This window comes from Dermochelys coriacea, chromosome 2, assembly GCF_009764565.3.
Source record: "Dermochelys coriacea isolate rDerCor1 chromosome 2, rDerCor1.pri.v4, whole genome shotgun sequence".
Lineage (NCBI taxonomy): Eukaryota > Metazoa > Chordata > Testudines > Dermochelyidae > Dermochelys > Dermochelys coriacea.
The window spans coordinates 91,715,092-91,737,430 of record NC_050069.1 but is presented as its reverse complement, the minus strand read 5'-3'; the positions used below and the strand labels follow the sequence as shown (position 1 = coordinate 91,737,430).

The following is a 22,339-nucleotide window of genomic DNA, read 5'->3' as shown; positions in this document are numbered from 1 at the left end:
AATTCTTATTTGCATTTCTGTGGTGTCTGTTGTAAGTTTTATAGCTGAGGACATATTAAATCCCTGTGGGCCAGATTTATAAAGGTATGTCTGTGCCTAAAGATGCAGGTGGATGTCTAGAGGGATTTCAAAAGCACCTAAGTAGGTTAGGTACCTATCATTCATTGAAATCAACTTTGGTCTGAGCTTTTTAAAAGGACATCCAGTTTTGGTTGGTTTTAGATTTTTTAGACATTGAAGTATCTCTGCTACTTGGGGTAATTACTGTAGTCCTTAGTCAGACAACTTCCCTATTGATTCCATTGCAAGAGTTGGTCCTTGGTGGAATTTTTCTGAATATTTTTGAAGGTTTCTTTCCAAACACATAGACTCCATGTTTTTTAAATGTCTGTTATGTGTTAAAAATATAACTGCATATGTTCAAGTTGGCTATCTTTATTAGACAGCACAATGTACATCTATCATAAGACCATTAGCAAAACTATTATTTTGAAGTCTCATTGTGCAGTAACATTGACACTAGAATAGAATCTTAAAGCTACAGCACACTTGCATATCATTAAATTGGTTTACACCTTCGGGGTTTTTGCCTACAGGACAAAGCAACCCATGGTGTCATGATATTACATGCAATGCATTATTAATAATATTTTGAATTACTCTAACATCCAAAAGCCCCAGCTAACACTGGGGCCCACTTTGTGCATTTATTACCTGAGCTAGAAGGAGCTTGAAGACTAAATTCTGTTCTCTACCAGAGAAAATGTTAACACTGTGTAATTCAGAGAGGAAATCTGTCAGAGGGGACATGATAGTGGTTTATAATATAATATAATGAATGATATGGAAAAGGTAAATGGGACAGTCCTAATAACCATTTTAAAAAGAACAATAAAACAACAATGCACATCCAATGGAAGAGGTGCTAAATTTAAAACTGATGAAAGGAACCACTTTTTTACACAGTGAAGAATTACCCTGTGGAACCCACTGCCACATGATTATATGGATAATGAAAAGACCTATAGTGTGAAAGTATATTACCCACATCATTATTCTTCTCATGCTCCTGGTCATAAGACAACCACTAGTGGCCAGATTTTCAAGTGTTCAGTACCCAGCAGCTCCCCTTACTTTGATATCTAAATGGGAGCTGAGCTAACTTCAAAATCTGTTAACTGCACAGGACTAAGAATCTTTCCATATAGGCTGTAATTGTCCATTACAGGAATCTTTGCGTCTTTCTCTGATTGATTATGCAGCTGTTGAAAACACAATACTAGAGTAGATGGATCACTGGTCTAGTCCAGTGTGGCATTTCCTTCTTGGGGAAAGGAGGTTCTTCTTTAAGTGATTGCCCACATGGATTCCACTCTTGGTGCACATGCACCCCAGGTGCCACAAGGCTCAATTTTTTTGGCAAGCAGTATCAATTGGGGCCGTGCCTCCCCACCCGAGGGCATAAAGGATGGAGTGAGTGCCTTGGTTCCTTTGTACTGCCCATAGGAATGAGACAGAGCCCCTGCAGTATCCGTTGCCTTCTATCTGTGCACTGCGCTATTGTTAGTTAGTAGTCACGTAGTTAGGTAGATAGTTATTGCCTACTGGCTATAAAGTAAATATGTCTATGCTCTTCTTAGTTACATTTCAGTTTGAGGCTAGGACCCTCACCCCAGCCATACAGGGATGCTTGCAACGTGGCAGAAGCTAAATCTCCAGGGTTCAAAACTTGCCCCTCCTGTGAAGCTTCGATGCTAGTTAACAGGCACCTTGGATGTTTGCATAAGACATCCTTCTCCAAAAAATGGCCTTCATGTTATCATCAGAATGTGCTAAGCAGTCACTTCATTTAGATCGGTGACTAAGAGATGAGAAATGCAATCTGACTCCCATGTAAGAAGTTCAGCAGTAAATTTGGGAAATATTTGCCTAATACTTGTTTATGTTGTTAAATTGAACAGAGAAGGTCAGATTTCCAACTGCTATAAATTGCCATAGTTCCATTTTCTTCAGCGGCACTGTGCTGATTTACACCATCGGAAATACTTTTTTTTAAAAAAAATTGTATCTATTAAAGCTTAGATTAATAATTTCTGGTGTTTCACTGCAGAGTTGCTGATTTCCTAACCATTGCCTTTAATTTTCCATTTACAACATTCAGATTTACAGACTCTGAAAGTATGGGAAGTTTTCTGTTGAAAAATTTGAGTACAATGTATATTGTCAGTAAGTGTTTATGATATGTAAAAAACTGATTGATATTATGCTTCATTCACGTCTCATGGTCAAGGAAGTGACAGTTAGTTGTATGAGTCATAACCTCCCCTACATTAGTGAGATTTGTCAGTCATCTATCCAAGTAATTTTGAATATTAGGCAACACCCTGATCTGGGTTTTATATCTTTTAAGAATATTTCAAATTCCAGAATGTGTCCCTCCTCCTTCATTTGTTAACCTGTAATTTCCAGGTATAAAAAGGATCTCTTTAATATATCTTTTCATTTCTATTGTTTAGTCCAGATATGTACTTTTACCTTTTTCTCTATATTTTTGATAAAATTTCAGATCTACCAGGTTTTTTTTGTTCCCAGTACTTAATTCACCTGCTATAATGTAGTTCAGAGTTCTCATCTGGTTTTGCTTGTTTGCCTCTTCTAGTTTCTTTGTTCTGTGCTTAGGAGTGCGTGTGTGTGCGCGTGTGCGTGCTGAGCCTGAAATGTAATTCTGCAGTGGACATGCTGTCTTCCTTTGACCTTTTCAGTTCCTGCTGACAGTTCAAACAGTAAACATCGTAAAATCTGTAACAGTGTCACATACTCCCACTTAGACTTTGTATGCTCTCCTCATACATCTGGTGGTCTGTTTCCATCATTGCTGCAGGGCTGAGCTAGATAGCATGCTCTCTTATGCCTTCATGGGTATAGAGTTGGAATCCTTTTTAAATCCATCAAATCCCTACAGTCATATAGGGAAATTGACCAGCAATAATAGCAGCAGTTGCACTTCACTAAGCAAATGTCTGGTGTCTACAGATATTCACTCAAGAGGTACAGAGGCACTTAGAGATTACTTTATAATCCTTCTTTTGCTGAGAAATTTGCATGTTCTTTAAGATACCAGGATGATTAAAAAATGATCCCTCAGTTTAATAGCCAAAAGCTGTATCAAGAGTAGTAATCAGGTCTGTGCTGAAGCAAACTGCGCTGCCATTATTACCAAACATACAGATCTCAATAAAACATTTTCTGCTTTGTCCACTGGTTGTGAACAGTTACCTATCTAGCAATCAGGAGGCTCCACTAAATCTGTCTTCAGCTGGATACATTTTAACCTTCATGATGATGTCAGGCTGTTGGCTGATAGTACAGAGAGCCATGGGTGGCCCTAGTAAATCAGGCACAGAGAAAGGGAAAGCAACAGATATTTTAGACCTTCTAAGGAATTTAAACACTTGTGGTAGCATCCATGTGGGTCATTTGTGAAACTCATCCGTGTTAGCTTTGTGGATTCCTGGAGTTTCATGAACATTTCTGCTGCGTGCATGGGAGATGTTATGGATGAATCCTGCTAAACAGAGGTTATGGTATAAATATTGACCTTGGAGGGGTGTGTATATAGCTCATGTTGGTGTCTCTGGGAATTCACAAACTTCAAAGACCAGAAGGCTGTTTAAGATTGGTAATTCATTTAAATCTGACCTGTGTTACAATTGGTCATGTGTCACATAGTATCATTTCTGTTCCCTAACTGGACCAGAGTAACTCATAAACAGGAACAAAACTTGAAATAGCTTTGAATCTCTAAGGGACACAGAGAAGATTAGGGAAAGGTAATGGGTAAACATGAGTAGAGAATTTTAGAAAATACTAAATATTTTCCTTTCTTGGCCTAGCAGGCCTTTCCTCAGACATCATTTGTAGAAGAATTAAGCTACTGTAAGACTTATTAGCTTGGAAAAGAGTTTACATATATATATATATATTTTTCCCCAGGTGCACACAAAGTAGTTACGTGTGTAGATAGATCTAGTTACAAAAGATGTGGTTTGGTTAATTGCCTTCATCAGAGCTCTTCTGAGGGCTTAAGGAACCTAATACGTTTGCTGTCTAATAATTTCCAAAATATACCACTCTTGCTGCAAATACTCATGCATGTGAGTTGAAAACTTATCTCCACTAACACTTATTCCTAAGAGCTTTTGCACAAGTAAACTTGCTCACTTGAATATTCAGAAAAGGTCAATACAAGAAGTGTGAACATGACTGAACTGAATTCGTGGGGGCCTGGTCCATGACTTGGGCTACTAGATGCTCTGGTAATACAAATAATAATTAATAACATTTATCTGAGCAAATAGTCTCAAATGTTTTTAGTCTTTACCCTGCTCTCATTGCAGGTCAAGATAAGGTCAAGATTGAATATTTTAAAGGGGATCACTGCTTCATTTAGAACATATAACCAATTTCTTGATTGTCAATACCCTCTGCAAAATTCACTAGGTAATCACAGTAATATTGAGGGTTGCAAAAGAAGATGTAAATTAAATTCAGAGAAAGGTTCTTTCAGGTACAAGGTAGTCTAAATCTATGCCATATTTTAATCAGTCATACATAAAAGATTGACAGGTTTCAGAGTAGCAGCCGTGTTAGTCTGTATTCGCAAAAAGAAAAGGAGTACTTGTGGCACCTTAGAGACTAACAAATTTATTAGAGCATAAGCTTTCGTGAGCTACAGCTCACTTCATCGGATGCATTTGGTGGAAAAAACAAAGGAGAGATTTATATACACACACACACAGAGAACATGAAACAATAGGTTTATCATACACACTGTAAGGAGAGGTTTCAGAGTAGCAGCCGTGTTAGTCTGTATTCGCAAAAAGAAAAGGAGTACCCGTGGCACCTTAGAGACTAACAAATTTATTAGAGCATAAGCTTTCGTGAGCTACAGCTCACTTCATCGGATGCATTAAGGAGAGTGATCACTTAAGATAAGCCATCACCAGCAGCAGGGGGGGGGAAAAGGAGGAAAACCTTTCATGGTGACAAGCAAGGTAGGCTAATTCCAGCAGTTAACAAGAATATCAGAGGAACAGTGGGGGATGGGGTGGGAGGGAGAAATACCATGGGGAAATAGTTTTACTTTGTGTAATGACTCATCCATTCCCAGTCTCTATTCAAGCCTAAGTTAATTGTATCCAGTTTGCAAATTAATTCCAATTCAGCAGTCTCTCGTTGGAGTCTCAAAAAGAAAAGGAGTACCCGTGGCACCTTAGAGACTAACAAATTTATTAGAGCATAAGCTTTCGTGAGCTACAGCTCACTGCATCCGATGAAGTGAGCTGTAGCTCACGAAAGCTTATGCTCTAATAAATTTATTAGTCTCTAAGGTGCCACGGGTACTCCTTTTCTTTTTGCGAATACAGACTAACATGGCTGCTACTCTGAAACCTGTCGTTGGAGTCTGTTTTTGAAGCTTTTTTGTTGAAGTATAGCCACTCTTAGGTTTGTGATCGAGTGACCAGAGAGATTGAAGTGTTCTCCAACTGGTTTTTGAATGTTATAATTCTTGACGTCTGATTTGTGTCCATTCATTCTTTTACGTAGAGACTGTCCAGTTTGGCCAATGTACATGGCAGAGGGGCATTGCTGGCACATGATGGCATATATCACATTGATAGATGCGCAGGTGAAGGAGCCTCTGATAGTGTGGCTGATGTGATTAGGCCCTATGATGGTATCCCCTGAATAGATATGTGGACAGAGTTGGCAACGGGCTTTGTTGCAAGGATAGGTTCCTGGCTTAGTGGTTCTGTTGTGTGGTGTGTGGTTGCTGGTGAGTATTTGCTTCAGATTGGGGGGCTGTCTGTAAGCAAGGACTGGTCTGTCTCCCAAGATCTGTGAGAGTGATGGGTCGTCCTTCAGGATAGGTTGTAGATCCTTGATGATGCGTTGGAGAGGTTTTAGTTGGGGGCTGAAGGTGATGGCTAGTGGCGTTCTGTTGTTTTCTTTGTTGGGCCTGTCCTGTAGTAGGTGACTTCTGGGTACTCTTCTGGCTCTGTCAATCTGTTTCTTCACTTCAGCAGGTGGGTATTGTAGTTGTAGGAATGCATGATAGAGATCTTGTAGGTGTTTGTCTCTGTCTGAGGGGTTGGAGCAAATGCAGTTATATCGTAGGGTTGGCTGTAGACAATGGATCGAGTGGTATGATCTGGATGAAAGCTAGAGGCATGTAGGTAGGAATAGCGGTCAGTAGGTTTCCGATATAGGGTGGTGTTTATGTGACCATCGCTTATTAGCACCGTAGTGTCCAGGAAGTGGATCTCTTGTGAGGAATGGTCCAGGCTGAGGTTGATGGTGGGATGGAAATTGTTGAAATCATAAAGATTGACTGTACTGTAATTATTGTAATGTACTTTGATCCATTTCAACCTTCGCTATAACAACTTAAATGTGGGGAATCATTTATGGTGTCTCCTCAACAATTTCATTATAAAATTATTAGGGACTGCTAATATGAAGTGCTTATGCAGAAATGTATTCACATGTGACCAAAAGGGCAATGGGCTGTAAATAAAATGCTAATACCTCACACTGGATGGGATTTTAATGCTTTTTAAAATAAAATTTATTAACCGTTTTCCAAAAATTCATTGCACTTGTCTGGAAAGGATGAGTGCATGAGGTGCCATAGGCAGATGCAGTTTAATGCTTTACTGACTTGAAATGAAACAGTTCAATTCAACAAACCAAAATATTTCAGTACAGGTTGAACCACTCCCAAACTAAATATTTTCTTTGGAGTTTCCTGATGGAAAATTTTAAAAAAATTCTTCAAAATCAAAATCTTCTGTGGAAATACTCTGATTTTGTGTGAACTGCATTTTTTTAAATCAAAAATCACTAGAAAGTTCTTGACCAGCTCTATCACTTACAGAACATTATTTTTCAGGGTAAAGATATGGAATTGAGGGAACGAAAGGATGATGTAGTAAAAAACAAAATGGTTATGCAGCAAAAGCATGCATCCCATGAAGGGCTAAAACTACTTTAAAACACTACTAAAATGGTTATTTTTGCTGAATATGTGGCATGTGCATAACATATGTTGAGGTGTAGTATAAATATTTTAGTTTCACTCACTTGGAATGCCCTGCAGAACCCATTCATGGCTTTGACACTTGTAAGTAGTACAGCTATCCCAAACCCATGTCACAATAACTATGTTTATGTTTACCACCCCACAGTAATTTTTAATTACCTATGATGCACAGTGGTCTCCCTCTGACCAAGTCAAGGGGTGCATCATTAAAGTCACATGATTGCTGGTGTATCATGGAAGATGTAATCTGGCCATAGATTGCATAGGTCATCAGTTGCAAAGCCGAGCATTCAAAAGTTAGCAAATGCCAGAATTAATGTTACCTGTGAAACTTTAATTCACACCCCTCTTTTGCAAACATCTAAACTAAACAAATATCTAATCAAAGAGTGCAAACAGAGATTTTTCAAGGGCTTATAACTTGTCCAAATTTTGGTGTGTTTTCACGGGAATGGCAAAAGAGACATCCTTCACACTAAGACCCCATCCCTGCCAAATCTCAAGCCCATGCTCCAAAACAGGGAGGTACTAGAGTTTCTTGGTGAAATTGTTGTACAGTAACTCCTCACTTAACATTGTAGTTATGTTCTTAAAAAATGTGACTTTAAGTGAAATGATAAGCAAATCCAATTTTCCCCATAAAAATTAATGTAAATGGGGGGGTTAGGTTCCAGGGACATTTTTTTTGCCAGACAAAAGGCATTATATACATTTTAAACAAGCAATTTAATACTACAATCATCATTGCTGAGTATGAAGCTTTGTTGAGCTGGTGGAGTCAGAGAATGGAAGCGGGTGGATTCTTCCTGAAGTTTCTGAACTCGAAAAAACACATCTAGAGATTGTTGTTTTGCTTTCCTTTTTTTTTTCTTGGTAAATTTCTTTATACCAAGTCATTAGATGACCAACTCCCCTAATCACTTTGAAGCTGCGTTCCCTGTCAGGATCGTCATCAACCTTCAGCCCGCCAACTCCACCCCTTCCCCCAAGTCCCACCCTTGACCTGCCTCTTCTCTCCCCCCCACTTCCTCCCCTTTTACGTTGCAGCTGTGTCCTCACTCCTCCCCCCTCCCTCCCCTCTCTTCTGAATGCGGCAAGCCAGCTGATTGCCATGGGCAGGAGGCAGGAGAGGGAAGGGGGAGGCACACCAAGTCCTTGCTCCTCTCCCCTCCCTCCTGCCCAGGGCAATCAGCTGGCTTGCGATGTTTAGTAGGGAGTGAGGAGACAGGCTTGCGATGTTTAGTAGGGAGTGAGGAGACTGGCTTGCGATGTTTAGTAGGGAGTGAGGAGACTGGCTTGCGGTGTTTAGGAGGCAGAATGGAGTGGGGAGTGAGGACTTGACGCGCAGGCTCCCCTTCCTTCCCCCTGCCCCGCCTCCTGCCTGGGGCAATCAGTTGGTTTGCAGTGTTCAGGAGGCAGGGGAGGGAGGGGGAAACTGCGCATCAAGTCTTTGCTCCTCCCCTTTCCCTCCTGCCTCCTGAAAGCCACAAGCCAGCTGATTGCTGTGGGCAGGAGGCAGAGGGAGGAGGGGGAAAGTGCTGATCCGGGGGGTCTGCCGGCGGGCAGGAGGTGGAGTAGGGAGTAGGGAGGCTGCCAGCTGTGGACAAAGCAGGCAGCCAAACAACGTAAAACAAAACAAAAATACACTTAATAGAAGTGTTACCCGGGGTTCTTTCAACCCAAAGCTCTTGGTAACTTTTACTTTGTGCGAGGTGGTGTCAGGAAATAAATCAGGGGAGACACGGCTGTCCAACCAATAGATGGCTGGCACAAACAGGATAACACAAGAGTGCTTTCACTTAAAGCTAAACTTTACTTAGTCTCAAGCACTTATACACATGTCTGCAACAGATTAGTAAAACACCCCCAACCCTTGATAATTACCAAGGCTGAGTGTGGCTCTCGAGTGGCACAGCGGCAGCCTGTCTGCTAGTGGGGAACACAAGATGCATCCAGAGGGAGAGTCTCCCTACCTCAAACTTTTCTCCCTTATTTATACATTAGTAATATAATGACATGTCCCTTAAAGAAAACTTGTTAAGCAAGCAGTTCCAATGGGCAAGCAAGAGGCTCCTTCTGATTATCGATTAACTAGGTGTGGTTTTTTCCAGAGTTTGCAGCCTTGAGGCCCCAATAGACATTCCTTGGGCACATCCTACTCTTCTAAGATTCATGTATCAGCAACTTCAACACAATTCTTATCAGGAAGGATGCGGGGTCAAGCTGCCCTTTCTCTGGCACCCAAAATCTCCCCTCTCCTCCTGCCTTGGTTAAGCTAAGCCTGCTGACTTGGCTGCTTTTAGCAATAAGCCATAGTGGTTTCAGGCACTTTACTGGTTTGCCAGAGTCTCCCCGTACAGAAGCAGTATTGGATGTAACATCAACAAAGGCTTACCTTCCCCAGGAGAGCTTCAACAACATAGTTGATCTAAATCAATTAACTGCAGGCACAACCTCAAGCTCCCACATCCAGACCCCTAGGCTGCTGACTCCCAACTAGCTGCATCCAGACCTCCACCACCAAACCCCACTCTCCAAGCACCCTGACCCCTCTGCTGAGCCCCAACCACCTTCACCTGGAAACCCCTGCAGAGTCCCATTGCCACTGCACTTGGAACCCCCACCAACGAGCTTCTGAGCATCCAGATCCCCACATACCTAGACTCCCCGCAGCGACTGAGCTGCCTGCACCCAGATTGTTCCACACAGAATCCTCTCACTCCAGACTTGGATACCCTCATTGACCCCTGCACACTTTGAGCGTGCCTGCCCCACACCTGGTGCGCCTGGAGCAGAGAGGCAGGGCCCCGGGTGTTTCTGGGGCAGGCTTTGTGCCGTTTCAGGGTCAGGTGCAATCTCACCACTGAGTCTGTGTCCCGGGGTGGGGGGGCTTCAGGGTGAGCTCCCACCTTCGTGCAGTCCATGGTCTGTGCTCCCCACTGCCATGCTGGAGTCTCTGCATTTATTTATTAACAAATAAAACTTGCAGAATTTTCAAATTTTTGGCGCAGAATTCCCCTGGGAGTAGGTCACTGTGCATTGTCTTCATTTATAGTGGTCACAGGAATGGAGATCTACCCAGGATAGGGTAAACTAAACAGGTTTTATTTACAAGATTTTCAAGTACATACTTGGCTCTGAGCATCCTAGCTCAGCACAAAGACACAGAGAAAACGAGCATATTGGAGTCATTGCCTGTGCCTCTCTTAAGGGGACAATGGACCAGTTATCTAACTGCATATTAATATATTATAGTCAATAAAGCACAACATCATTCAAGGAATATTCACCAGTTGCGGTCAATACCAAGAGAGGGAAAGTTGCTTTATAGATCTCTTTGCAACATTGAACAACAAGAAATGTCAAAACTTCTTGTCCAGAGGAGGTCAAGATCTAACAGATGCATTCTTGGTCTCCAGGTCTCATATATGCTTATTCTCCAATTACTCTAATCCTAATTACTCTAGTCAGAACACTCAGACAGAACTCAGCAAAGATGATAGGGCTGTTGCTAGCCTGGCCAAAGCGGTTTTGCTTTTCAGATCTGATGAACCTCTTAGTTCAGTTCCAATCCAGCTGCTTCTTCAGCTGTATCTGAATTGCAGAAAGAAGGCCAAATTCTCTATCCAGATCCAACTTCCCTGCACCCTACGGTATGGATGCTGTATGGTTGTCAGTGTTGAGAGAAGTTATCCCTATTAATAGCAGAAAGTACATGACCAGGGCTATGTACACGGCTAAATGGAAAAGGTTTACTATCCAAGCCAATCTGCACCGAGACATACTTCATGGATCCCAGATGTACTCGATAACCAGTTATCGTTAAAGACACGTGAACTGGCCTGATTTGTCTAAGGGTATGTCAATGCTCATCCCCCCCCCCCCCAAAAAAAGGCCTGTAGCAGCAAGTCTCAGAGCACTGGCCAACTGACTTGGCTTAACAGGGCTCATGCTATGGGGTTACAAATAGCAGTATAGACATTCAGGCTCAGGTTGCAGCTCAGACTCTGAGACTTACACCCCCCCACACACATGGGTTTTAGAACCTTAGTTCCAGCCTATGCTTGAACATCTGCATTACGTGAGCCATAGTGTGAGCCAAGTCAGTTGACCTGGGTTCTGAGACTCATTGCTGCAGGTCTTACTTTGCAGCGCAGACATATCTGATGGGTCCACTTAGCAGCCATTTCAGTTAATCATCCTCCAATGCAGGGACAATCATCCCAGGTTAACTAGATTTCTGTTTGGCCTTATTAGAGTCTACCTCCCAGTCAAAAGACTTATGCCCTCTTGGGGTCTAAACATTGTTCTAATGGTATCAGTGGGACCACTCTTGGAGTCTCTAGCTACATGATCCTGTTTTCACGTGTCCAGTAAAACAGCAGTTTTGGTAGCAATAATATCTGCTAGACAGGTGGGAAAGATTTAGGCCCTTGTGGCAGGATAGCCTTATATCCTAAAAAGACAGGGTAACTTTCAGACCTCATTCCAAGTTTTCTGCCCAAAACAGTTTTTGATTTCCATCTTACTCTGATGGGTGACATCCCTATTTTCTTCCCTGAGCCACAGCCTAATAAAAGGGAAGCTAAGCTACACTGTACATGTACAGGGTTCTGGCATTCCAGCTAGACAGGACTACACAGTTCAGAATATCTGATAAGTTATTTGTATCTTATGCAGAAAGATTGAGAGGTAAACACACTTGAACCTAAAGGCTTTCTAATTGGATTTATAGTTGCATTGGGCTATGGCAGTGGTTCTCAGCTAGGATATGTGTACCCCTGGGGGTACGCAAAGGTCTTCTATGGGGTACATCAACTCATCTAGATGTTTGCCTAAGGGCATACGTTATTTGACTGAGGGGAAGACTCTAATAAGGTCAAACAGGAATCTAGCTAACCTGGGATGATTGCCCCTGTAGTGGAGCAAAAAGACCTAAAAAGATTAGTGAAGTCAGTACAAACTAAAATTTATTACAGACATTGATTTGTTTATACTGCTCTATGTACTATACACTGAAATGTAAGTACAATATTTATATTTCAAATTGTTTATTTTATATGATAAAAATGAGTAAGTCAACAATTTTTTCAGTAATAGTGGACTGTAACACTTTTTTCAGAGTAGCAGCCGTGTTAGTCTGTATTCGCAAAAAGAAAAGGAGTACCGGTGGCACCTTAGAGACTAACAAATTTATTAGAGCATGATGAAGTGAGCTGTAGCTCACAAAAGCTTATGCTCTAATAAATTTGTTAGTCTCTAAGGTGCCACCAGTACTCCTTTTCTTTTTGTGACACTTTTGTATTTTTATGTCTGATTTTTGTAAGCAAGTAGTTTTTAATTGAGGTGAAACTTGGGGTACACAAGACAAATTAGATTTCTGAAAATGGTCCAATAGTCTGGAAAGGTTGAGAGCCAGTGGACTATGGTATGAATTAGCTAATGTAGACTCTCTGGAAAGAGTCACAGCTTACTCCACCAGGGTTCAGGCAGCCAGCCTCCGTATCTTTTTTGAGAAGTGTGCCCATGGTCGAAATATGTTGGGCAGCTACTTGGAGTTCAACACATAGGTCCACTCCATCATGAAAGCACATGACCAGGTTTGCTTCTGCAATACCCCTTGTGGCCCATCAGACCACAGATCTCAGCTGGCAGGTCTTTGCCTCTTCTGAGGTCAGAGATAATGGTGCTTTAGCCCTCTGGCCAAGGCACAATTCAGTCCTACTGCATCCAGGATATTAAGATCTCAAAGAAATCAGGAACAAAACCCCACAACTCAAAACCTTCAGTGAGAACCTGCATTTCTATTCAGGGCTTGTCTCCAAGCAGTCTGTACTCAGTCAGCCCAACCTCCCAGTGGTTGTCCCATCTAGCAGGAAGTTCATCCAACAGGCAAGCTATCTCCGTCTCTGGGCTGCAACCCTCTCTCACACAGGAGAAACAGAGCTCTGCTCTCCTTCCTGGGCAATCCAAAACTGGCCCAGGTTTCCTCCTTTTAACTCCAGTTTCCACGACTGTCATCTGTTGCAGGTGTAGTGTGGTAGGGCCAGTTTGGGTTCATAGACTCTCTCATTAACTCACTTGTTGCCAGTATGGGGACCTATCTGCTTAATCACAAAACATCCCAGTCTGTTTTTTTTTTGGCAGGGATGTCTTTCAGTCATCATTAGTTAGACTCCTGGCTCCCACCTCCATTGACTTTTTTCATTATTTGTGAGCCCCCATCATATATATATATGGGCAAGCACTCCTAGAAAAAGAAACCGTCATCTACCTTACAGTTACAGTCGTTCTTTGAGACATTATTCATATATGCTACCTGCCCTTGCATGCTACTGTGGAGTTCTATAATACCTGCATTCTAAATTGGCGAAGGAAGTGGGGAACAGTTGGAGTCACCCTGCCCTTTATGCCCTTTGGAGGTATAAGGACACTCAAATTGCAATCCCAGCTCCCAGTGGACACTGTTGGCCAAAATAATCTGAACTGGAGGGCACAGGGTTCATGTGAACGTCATTGGAATACATGTGGACCATACAACTTGAAGAACCACAGTCACTATACCCATTTCATCTAGGGTCTGTACACCATAAAATTCAAACTCTTATAACTAAATATCTTGGCATAAAATTTTACAATATTTGTATATACTAGTGTATAAAATAGTTTTTATTTCCTGTAAAACTGAAGTAATTGTTTAACACTACAAAAGTCTGCAATGATCCTCTGGAAAAATAATGAGTGGTTAAGTTCTAAGGCTTGTCTGGAAAAATATTTTAACAAAATGGGTAACTTGCCTCTGTAAACTTGCTAGTCAAAGATTATAACTGGCTGAAGGATGGCATTGTCTATTGATGCAGAGGATGTATCTCAGTTCTAATAGTATTCTGGGCACGACAATTTCTAGAAAAAACAGGAAGTCTTGCAAGAAGCTAGAGTAAGTAAGCATTCATTTTTCTATGTAGGTCTTTTTCTGTTTTCATTTCTAAATCAGGTTACTTTAAATTACACAACTCTTTTGACTGTCAGGTTTACCCAAGTCCATTTTACATTCCTGTAAACATAATCAGACATACCTGTTAACATTTTTATTCATTTTTATGTGTGCTGAAATTCAATAGTATCCTAATTAAAATGAGAGAGAGAGAGAGAGAGAGGCAGATAAGTATCTTTGTTTTACATAGAAATAAAGAATAGTTAATTTGTTTACAGAAGGTAAAGTAAAAAATTTGTTGATAAACATGTTTTAATGACATATGAGCTATCACAAAAAATACAAGAATTTGTAATGTTAAAGGTCATAATGGTCACCTCTGACCTTAAAGTCTATGATTCTATGGAAGGATGCTACTTGGGATAGACAGCATTTTATTATAATATAATATTTTGCTTAAAATTTGATCAAATTTATTTATATATTGTTTTAACATTTCTTCTGTTACATTTTTCTTTTATACTAGAGCACAGTAATAATCAGAGTTCTTGACTGGGCCCTTAACTCACACTAGAGATGGAAATGAACCCAAAAAATCAGATCAAAATCCCACAAACTTGGGGGAAATTTGGAGTGGAAGCACTGGATCTGAAAATTCTTGTGGTATTGGGGAAGTTAGGATGTATATATGACCTTCACACCTTGGATCCCTCTCTCTAAGACACAACCTGGAACTCTGGAGCTATTGGATGTAGATGTAAATTTTGTGGGGCTTGGTCCCATGCAAGTACGGCATGGACAGGAGCGTTTATTAATTCTTTCATTCCTTGCCTCTTGCTGAGACTCCTAGCAAGTTAGCCAGTTAGTGTTTTTGTGATGCTTAGAGCTGTCATCTACCTTGGCTGTACTAGAAGCAAATTCCTTGAGTAGAAAGTAGTGTTGAAGTGCAAAGAATTCTTAAAATGTATTAAAATAGATTTTATATATAGTATTAATCTTTATCTAAATTTAGACAGGCTGCAGTGTAATGGAATGCTTACAATGTAGCAAAAAAAACTATACTATTTGCAAGAAAGGAAGAAAGTAAATTTTTCTTTGGTGCGGGGAAACAAAAAAAAAAGAAAACACTGGCAACTACAGGATGACTTAAGCATTTTATTTGCTTGGGTCCTACTTAGGAAGCATATTTAAGGCTCACTGAATGGAAGTAATCTTTTTTTTCAGGTTTTGTGCCAATGTATAATTTCTGTAATCTGTGGATTAATGGTTTGCCATTGTATAAATATACAATATAGAAAGCACACCAGTTTCAAATTTTATTCTAAATCAAATCCTTTCAAACTATTGCGTTCCCCTTTTCTTTATTCATAGCCTTTGCCTTGTTGTCATCCACCACTTTAGAGATGACCAACCCTGTATCAGTGCTATTAACGCAATCTTTGTATCTCTGATTATTCAAAACATATCAAACACTGTGCAAATTACAACCTGGTTAAACAATCCTGCAGAGCAAGGAAAATATACAGATATACACAAAGATCAAACAATTCAAGAGTCCCTTTGTACCTAAATGTTCCCAGTGAGCTGTTTAAAACTATCCTATACATACAGTTGTTACTTTACTTAGGAGTTATCTCTGGGGTGGAATGCAGGAAATGTTTAATGTTTAACCTTATTACAAGAGAGTTCCCATATCTGTGTATATGTAAACACTTAATAGGTAAGTAGATGGCACTCAAGAATATGTAGCATAGTTACTAGGTTTTGTTAGATCAATAAAATTTGTTGTTGGGCGGGCAGTGAAAGTGGCTTCCACTCTGCAGCTCTTTACATCAGCTCTTAATATATGCAAAGACTACATGACAACTTAGAAAACTGTAATGTATAATGCTGGGGTTTTCAAAGGATCCTAAGGGACCTAGGATCCTAAGTCCCACTGACTTTCAGCAGTAACTGGGTGTCTTAACCCCCTTAGCATTTGATCCTACAAAGTACACTCTGGCATAATACAACAAAAAAATTAAATGTGCTGGACTGTAGTCCCATTCAGTGGGACTACTCATGTACTTAAAGTTAGGTACATGCATAAGTGCTTTATTGGATTGGGCTAGAATGTTCAGCACCTTGAAAAGTTTATCTCTGAGTCTTTGTTTGGAACTGATATCTGATTAGCTCTGCTTCTCCCAGGATCATCAGAATATAGACTAGAGGATCATAAGAGCAGAAAATATTGGTGAATTCAAGAAAAGAATTGACAGGAACTTTGTAGCCAATAGTATTATTAACTTTACTTACTAAAATAGATGGCTTTCCTGTCAAGCAGAAGGTGGATAAAGTAGATGGGTCAAAGTTTATATTCCATATTAAACCTTTTGTGTACATATGTATATGTATCTAATTTTAATACTTGTCATGAAAATGACAGATTTTCATGCAAAATTAAGTAACATTTTTTTCTTTATACTTGCAATTGTCCAGAACCAAACTTCCAGTTTTAAGCACTGCTGAAACTTTGGGGGGAGGTAAACTCCAAATTTAAATTTTGTGTTGGTAGACCTTTCATCTTAATTTTGCTCTCATTTCTAAAAGTTGTAAGGTTAAATGTGATATTGAGGCACTAAGAGTCTCACTTATAACTGAATTCTCACATCTGAAAAATCCAATTGAGAAGGTAGCCTAAAAACATTTTGCCTCCTGGAAAGGTGCGTCTCCCCTCGCCCCCAATCTGTGTGCATTAGGTATGAAAATATAAGATGGGATTTTCAAAATCATTCATCTTCGGCCTAATTTTGCTCTCATTTGAGGTCAATGGCTAAATGCCTTTTGACTTCTATGGGAGAAGTGGTGAACTAACACCAAGCACTTTAGAAAATCCCACCCATATTTCATAGAACATGTATAAAGTCATTAACTAGAAACCATTTCAGGAGATAATTATACATGAAATACCACCTATTTTATATACTTTCACATATTAGCAAAAATTGCATAAATACTGACTTGTATTTTCATGTTACTTCTGCTGTAACCAGCTAAAAGACTCTTTGGTAAACATAAATGTCTGAGGATTCCCACACAAAAGCTGTTAACATAGGAGCTAAAGTTGAAAGTGCATATCAGTAATTTAGGGTAAAATGCAATACAGAGATGTTGTAGTTATCCTGAAACCAAGTGGTATAAACCCAGGAAAATCAGAATTAAGGTAAAAGAAATCCAATTGTAAGGTATAGGATTCCTCTAGTTAAGGCCCCCAAAACCCTTAACTATGCTCTATAATGACACCATGCAATAACCATATGATTATGATTAAAGAATTCTACTGTTTGTGGTCCCAGACTAAACATTCAAACATCAGAAGACTGACTTTAAATCATGAGATTTCAGCACATAATAAACTTACTGTGTTCTTATTATTTGTCTCCTGGTTTTTGAGGCGATAGGGTTCATGTTTTTAAGCATTTCTGTGCAAGCACAAGGGTCAGAAACTTATTTTATTTTTAATGAAATTTTCAGTTCTCATGAAGTGACATGAATCCAGGAACTGGTGATGTAAGAAAAACACCAAATATCACGAGACTCACACTAAAATCGAGAGAATTGGCCTGAGTCCTGGAGGGTAGGTTGAGGAGTAGCCTACCCTGCATTATGGATTGTATGGTAAGGAGTACTGTAACCCTGGCACCAATTATGGGTTATATGGTAAGGCGCCCACACTGGAACTATTTAAATGCCTGGCATTGTATAGTATGGGTGATGGGTGGGTAGTGCTCCTCTCCTGTGTGAAAATTTAATAAAAGTTGCGGTAGTGGAGCCTGCCACTTAATTACATGCATGTCTCTCTCCTCATTTTGCCAGTGTCCACATCAATGACTATGCAACTATTTTATATAAAGTGGAACAACTTCAACAGCAGAATTTGGGAGACCTGTTCCCAGATACCCCATAGCCCAGTGGCATAGGCACTCTCCTGCAGTGTGGGGGACCCAAGTTCAAATCCCCTGTCATAAATATAAAGGGAAGGGTAAACACCTTTAAAATCTCTCTTGGCCAGAGGAAAAAACCTTTCACCTGTAAAGGGTTAAGAAGCTAGGATAATGTTGCTGGTACCTGACCACAATGACCAATGAGGAGACAAGATACTTTCAAAGCTGGAGGGAGGGAGAAACAAAGGGTCTGTCTGTGTGATACTTTTGCCGGGGACAGAACAGGAATGGAATCTTAGAATTTACTAAGTAATCTAGCTAGATATTCATTAGATTATGATTTCTTTAAATGGCTGAGAAATTAGACTGTGCTGAATAGAATGAATATTCTTGTCTTTGTGTCTTTCTTGTAACTTAAGGTTTTGCCTAGAGGGATTCTCTATGTTTTGAATCTAATTACCCTGTACGGTATTTACCATCCTGATTCTTTTTACCTTTTCATATATTAAATTCTTCTTGTAAGAAATTGAATGTTTTTTCATTGTTCTTAAGATCCAAGGGTTTGGGTCTGTGGTCACCTATGCAAATTGGTGAGGATTTTTATCAAGCCTTCCCCAGTCAGGGGGGTGCAAGATTTTGGTGAGGATTTTGCGGGGAAAGATGTTTCCAAACAACGCTTTCTCAAAAATAAACCCAGATGTTTGGTGGTGGCAGTAGAAGTCCAAGGGCAAAGGGTAAAATAGTTTGTACCTTGGGGAAGTTTTAACCTAAGCTGGTAAAAGTAAGCTTAGGAGGTTTTCATGCAGGTCCCCACATCTGTACCCTAGAGTTCAGAGTGGGGAAAGAACCTTGACATCCCCCCTCTACATCAACAAGGAATTGAACCTGGATCTCCCACATCCCAAGTAGGGCTCAGCATTGTTAGGGAGATGATGCTAATGCTGTTTTGCAACTAGCGCCTGATGCCCAAAACAACACATTTCTAGCTGAAGCTATTTGGGAAATTCATGTCAAATTTGCAATAGTTTTGGATCATCAAAACTACATTTTTTGGAAAATAAACTATTTGTCTGCAATTTTTTGCCCAGTTCTAACACAAAGTACTTGTGTGTGGGCATGTAGTCCTAGCTGTGAATAGTGTAGTCTGGTCCTTGTCTAGATTATTTAACTACTTCTGGGCTACTGCTGTGGAAGGAGTTTTAGGAACCCTTCCCTCCATCCTGTTAAGGTGTTCCCTCCTCTATAAAAGTAGATCAGAAGCCTGATCCAAAGCTCATTGAACTTTATGGACTTCAGTGGAGTTTGGATTATTTCCCAAGTACGTTGCATTGACAGGTCTGTAAAAAGAAAAGGAGTACTTGTGGCACCTTAGAGACTAACAAATTTATTATAGCATAAGCTTTTGTGAACTCAGCTCAGCTCACGAAAGCTTATGCTCTAATAAATTGGTTAGTCTCTAAGGTGCACAAGTACTCCTTTTCTTTTTACAGATACAGACTAACACGGCTGCTACTCTGACTAGTCTGTAATTTTCTGTCATCATAACACACATTGGCAGAAAATAGCTGGATGTGAACATGTGGTGCAAAAGTAGTGGTCAGATGCTTGTTTAATTGTCTTTGTGCCAGAATTTGGTGAGGGCAATTAGAAGCCATGATCCCCTGCTGTGTCAAGTTTAAACCCATAAAAATATACCATTTCAATTGTGGATAGTTGTGCCTGTGAACTCAGTTCACTATCATCAAGTAATTCTGTGTGCAAACTTTAAAAGTTGCTTTCTTTGAGCATTCCTGCAAGGAGCTCTTGATTTCACATAATAAGTGAATACAAATTACAGTACTGCTGATGCTATTTATGAAAAGAAACATCATTTTAAGTAATGGTGATGTCCCTGTATTAATATGGGGTCATATTAATAATAGCACTTGAAGTATATCAGAAATGAGAATTTCATGGTAATCTACTAAACGGTCTGTCAGGAATATAATGAATAGTGTGATTGGGTCTGAAAGATTTTAAATTGATAGCATTATGACATGCCTTTAAACGGGTTCCTTGTTCTGAGACAAGAGTGAAATGGAAAAGTGTGGCCATGATAGAATTATCAAGTTATAGAGCGTCATTAACCTTTCACATTTGTATCAACAAAAATAAATTCATGGCATTTTGTCAGCTGTGTAATCAAACTGCATATCTAAAGCATCTGTGCCGGTAGTATCCATATTAGAGAGTAGTATCTGAATATAACTAACCACTATAAACTTGGCCTCTCTATATTTAGTAGTTCTAGCTGTACTAGTATGGGAATGCCTAGAGGCCGCAACTGAAATCAGAGTGCAGTCATAGTAGGTGTTGTATATGTAATAAGAGATGCTCCAGGCCCTGCAGAGCCTACAGTTGAAATGGATAAGTTGGCAAAGGGTGAAAAGAGAGGTACAGAGATGTGAAGTGTCTTGCTGAAGGTCACACAAGGAGTCAGGAGCAGAGCTGGGAATGAAATCCAGGTCTCCTGAATCCCAGGACTGCCTTGTATATCTGAATCCCAAGTGCCTTTGTATCTTTGTCTATAATGTAAATAGTTACATGGTCCCTGTCAAATTTCAAGAGGGATTCTCTGAAAGAGACCTATAGTGCACCACAACCCCTATTTTTGGTCTGCTCCTGTCTCCATGGTTGTTGAGGCAACTCCCTTCCATGAGCCATTGGATACTTGTGGGAGAAAGTCATTTAATTACAAATCTGGGAGTTATGGGGAATTGGAGGAGCCTTTGTCCCCATCAGTTCTGCCACAGGCTTTCTATATTACTTTGGCCAAGATCTCTGTTTTTTGATGTGTAAAATTTGGCTAATAATACTTACCAACTTCATAGATTTGATCTGAAAGTAAATTTATGGAAGCTTGGGTGGAAGGTACCATGGAGATGCAACTTTTTATTTATTTTTTTTCATTATAGTTAAGGCAGACAAATGGATAGTTCTTGCCCATTTTTTAGTAGCAATACATTTTAGATTTTAAAAAGAATGTTGTTTTTGAAGAAATATCAGTGATTTACATAATTCCATCTCTTCTCTTTTGAATTCACTCTTTTCTTTCCATTTTCACTTTTGATGGGAAAGGCAGGACACTGCTGGGGACGTATGAGGACATTTTCAAAATCTGTTCCAAACATTTTTTATTTGTTGTCTGACGTGGATCTCCAGCAAGTCATAGAGAATCAACAACTAAGTGCCTATGGAAAAATCGTCTCTTAGTCTGTTTTGAAAATTATTTCCAAAAAGCTACCAAAGGAGACTGATCAGCTAGCTTGTCTGTCAACCCCAGTTTGCACAAAGGAAAGCATTCATTTTAAAAGAGTATCTATGCTCCTTCTGACCATCACAGCAGTTTTAAGTCGCTAACCTTTCTGGCCATGTTGTATGTAATTAAAGGAGTAACAGATGGGTAGCTCTTTCTCTTTGCCTTTAGAAATGTTAATCAACATTTGCTTATTTACAGTGTCTATGTCAGATGATTAGGTGATAAAAATATTGAAAATTTTCTTCATTAAGACTGATATCTGGAGATTCTAGATAATTTCTAAAAAACATTTGAGGAAAATATTGTATGAGTTATAATCAAGGGTTTTTATATATCTGAAATGCCATATTTGGACATTTGTTATAATCGTGTTGTATACTGTGGTATGAGTGACAGAACCCTCAAGGTAACATTCATAACTAGTGGATAACTGGTTTACTTTAGAAACCTTTTCCATTTACCAGATTTTTATAAAATTTCTATGCTTGGATAATTTTAAACACTATTTTGACTCTTTGGAACTTCTCCCAACTATGTACATCTCAATATTGTGTCTTCTAGGACATACAGGAAGGTTATTAAAATCCTTGTGTTTCATCAGTCTATCATTCCTACTGCTGCACATCATCTTCCAAATCACAATAAACAGCCTTGAAGCTGGAAACAATATTGAACCCGGTTTTAATTGTGAGTATCCTTTCTATCTTTGGTGCATTAATTTGAAGGATGAAAGAATGCTTTGCTGGTATAAAAGGGAGGGGTGCTGATGGCTGGACTTTTTTTTTTTACCATTAAGGCTCTAACCAACTTTGTTAACCTTTGGCATGCTGCAAGGCCTATCTTTTCCTTATGGCCCAAAGGGAGGTGGGAGGATTTATTATTAAATGTTTGTAATACTTATATTGCTGTCAGGGTAGTGTTCTCAATGGGTCTATTATGCATTGTGCTACATGTGAATTTTATTTTTGAGAGTTGATCAAAGTTATCCACAGCCTGGAATGGCCTCTCTTTTATGTAGTTAATGCATATCTCATTACATTAAAATTAAACTGTTGTATATTAATGCAAATCCATCTAGACTG

General features: G+C 39.8%; 1 protein-coding gene across 1 annotated transcript in view; it reads left to right on the top strand.

Moving 5' to 3' along the window:
- Nucleotides 1-22,339, top strand: part of PIEZO2 (piezo type mechanosensitive ion channel component 2) — a 448,530-nt gene that overhangs the window by 144,117 nt on the left and 282,074 nt on the right. Inside the window, exon 3 of the mRNA XM_043508112.1 lies at nucleotides 21,819-21,944. Coding sequence (XP_043364047.1) covers nucleotides 21,819-21,944 — 126 coding nt within the window. The remainder of the gene's footprint in view (nucleotides 1-21,818; nucleotides 21,945-22,339) is intronic.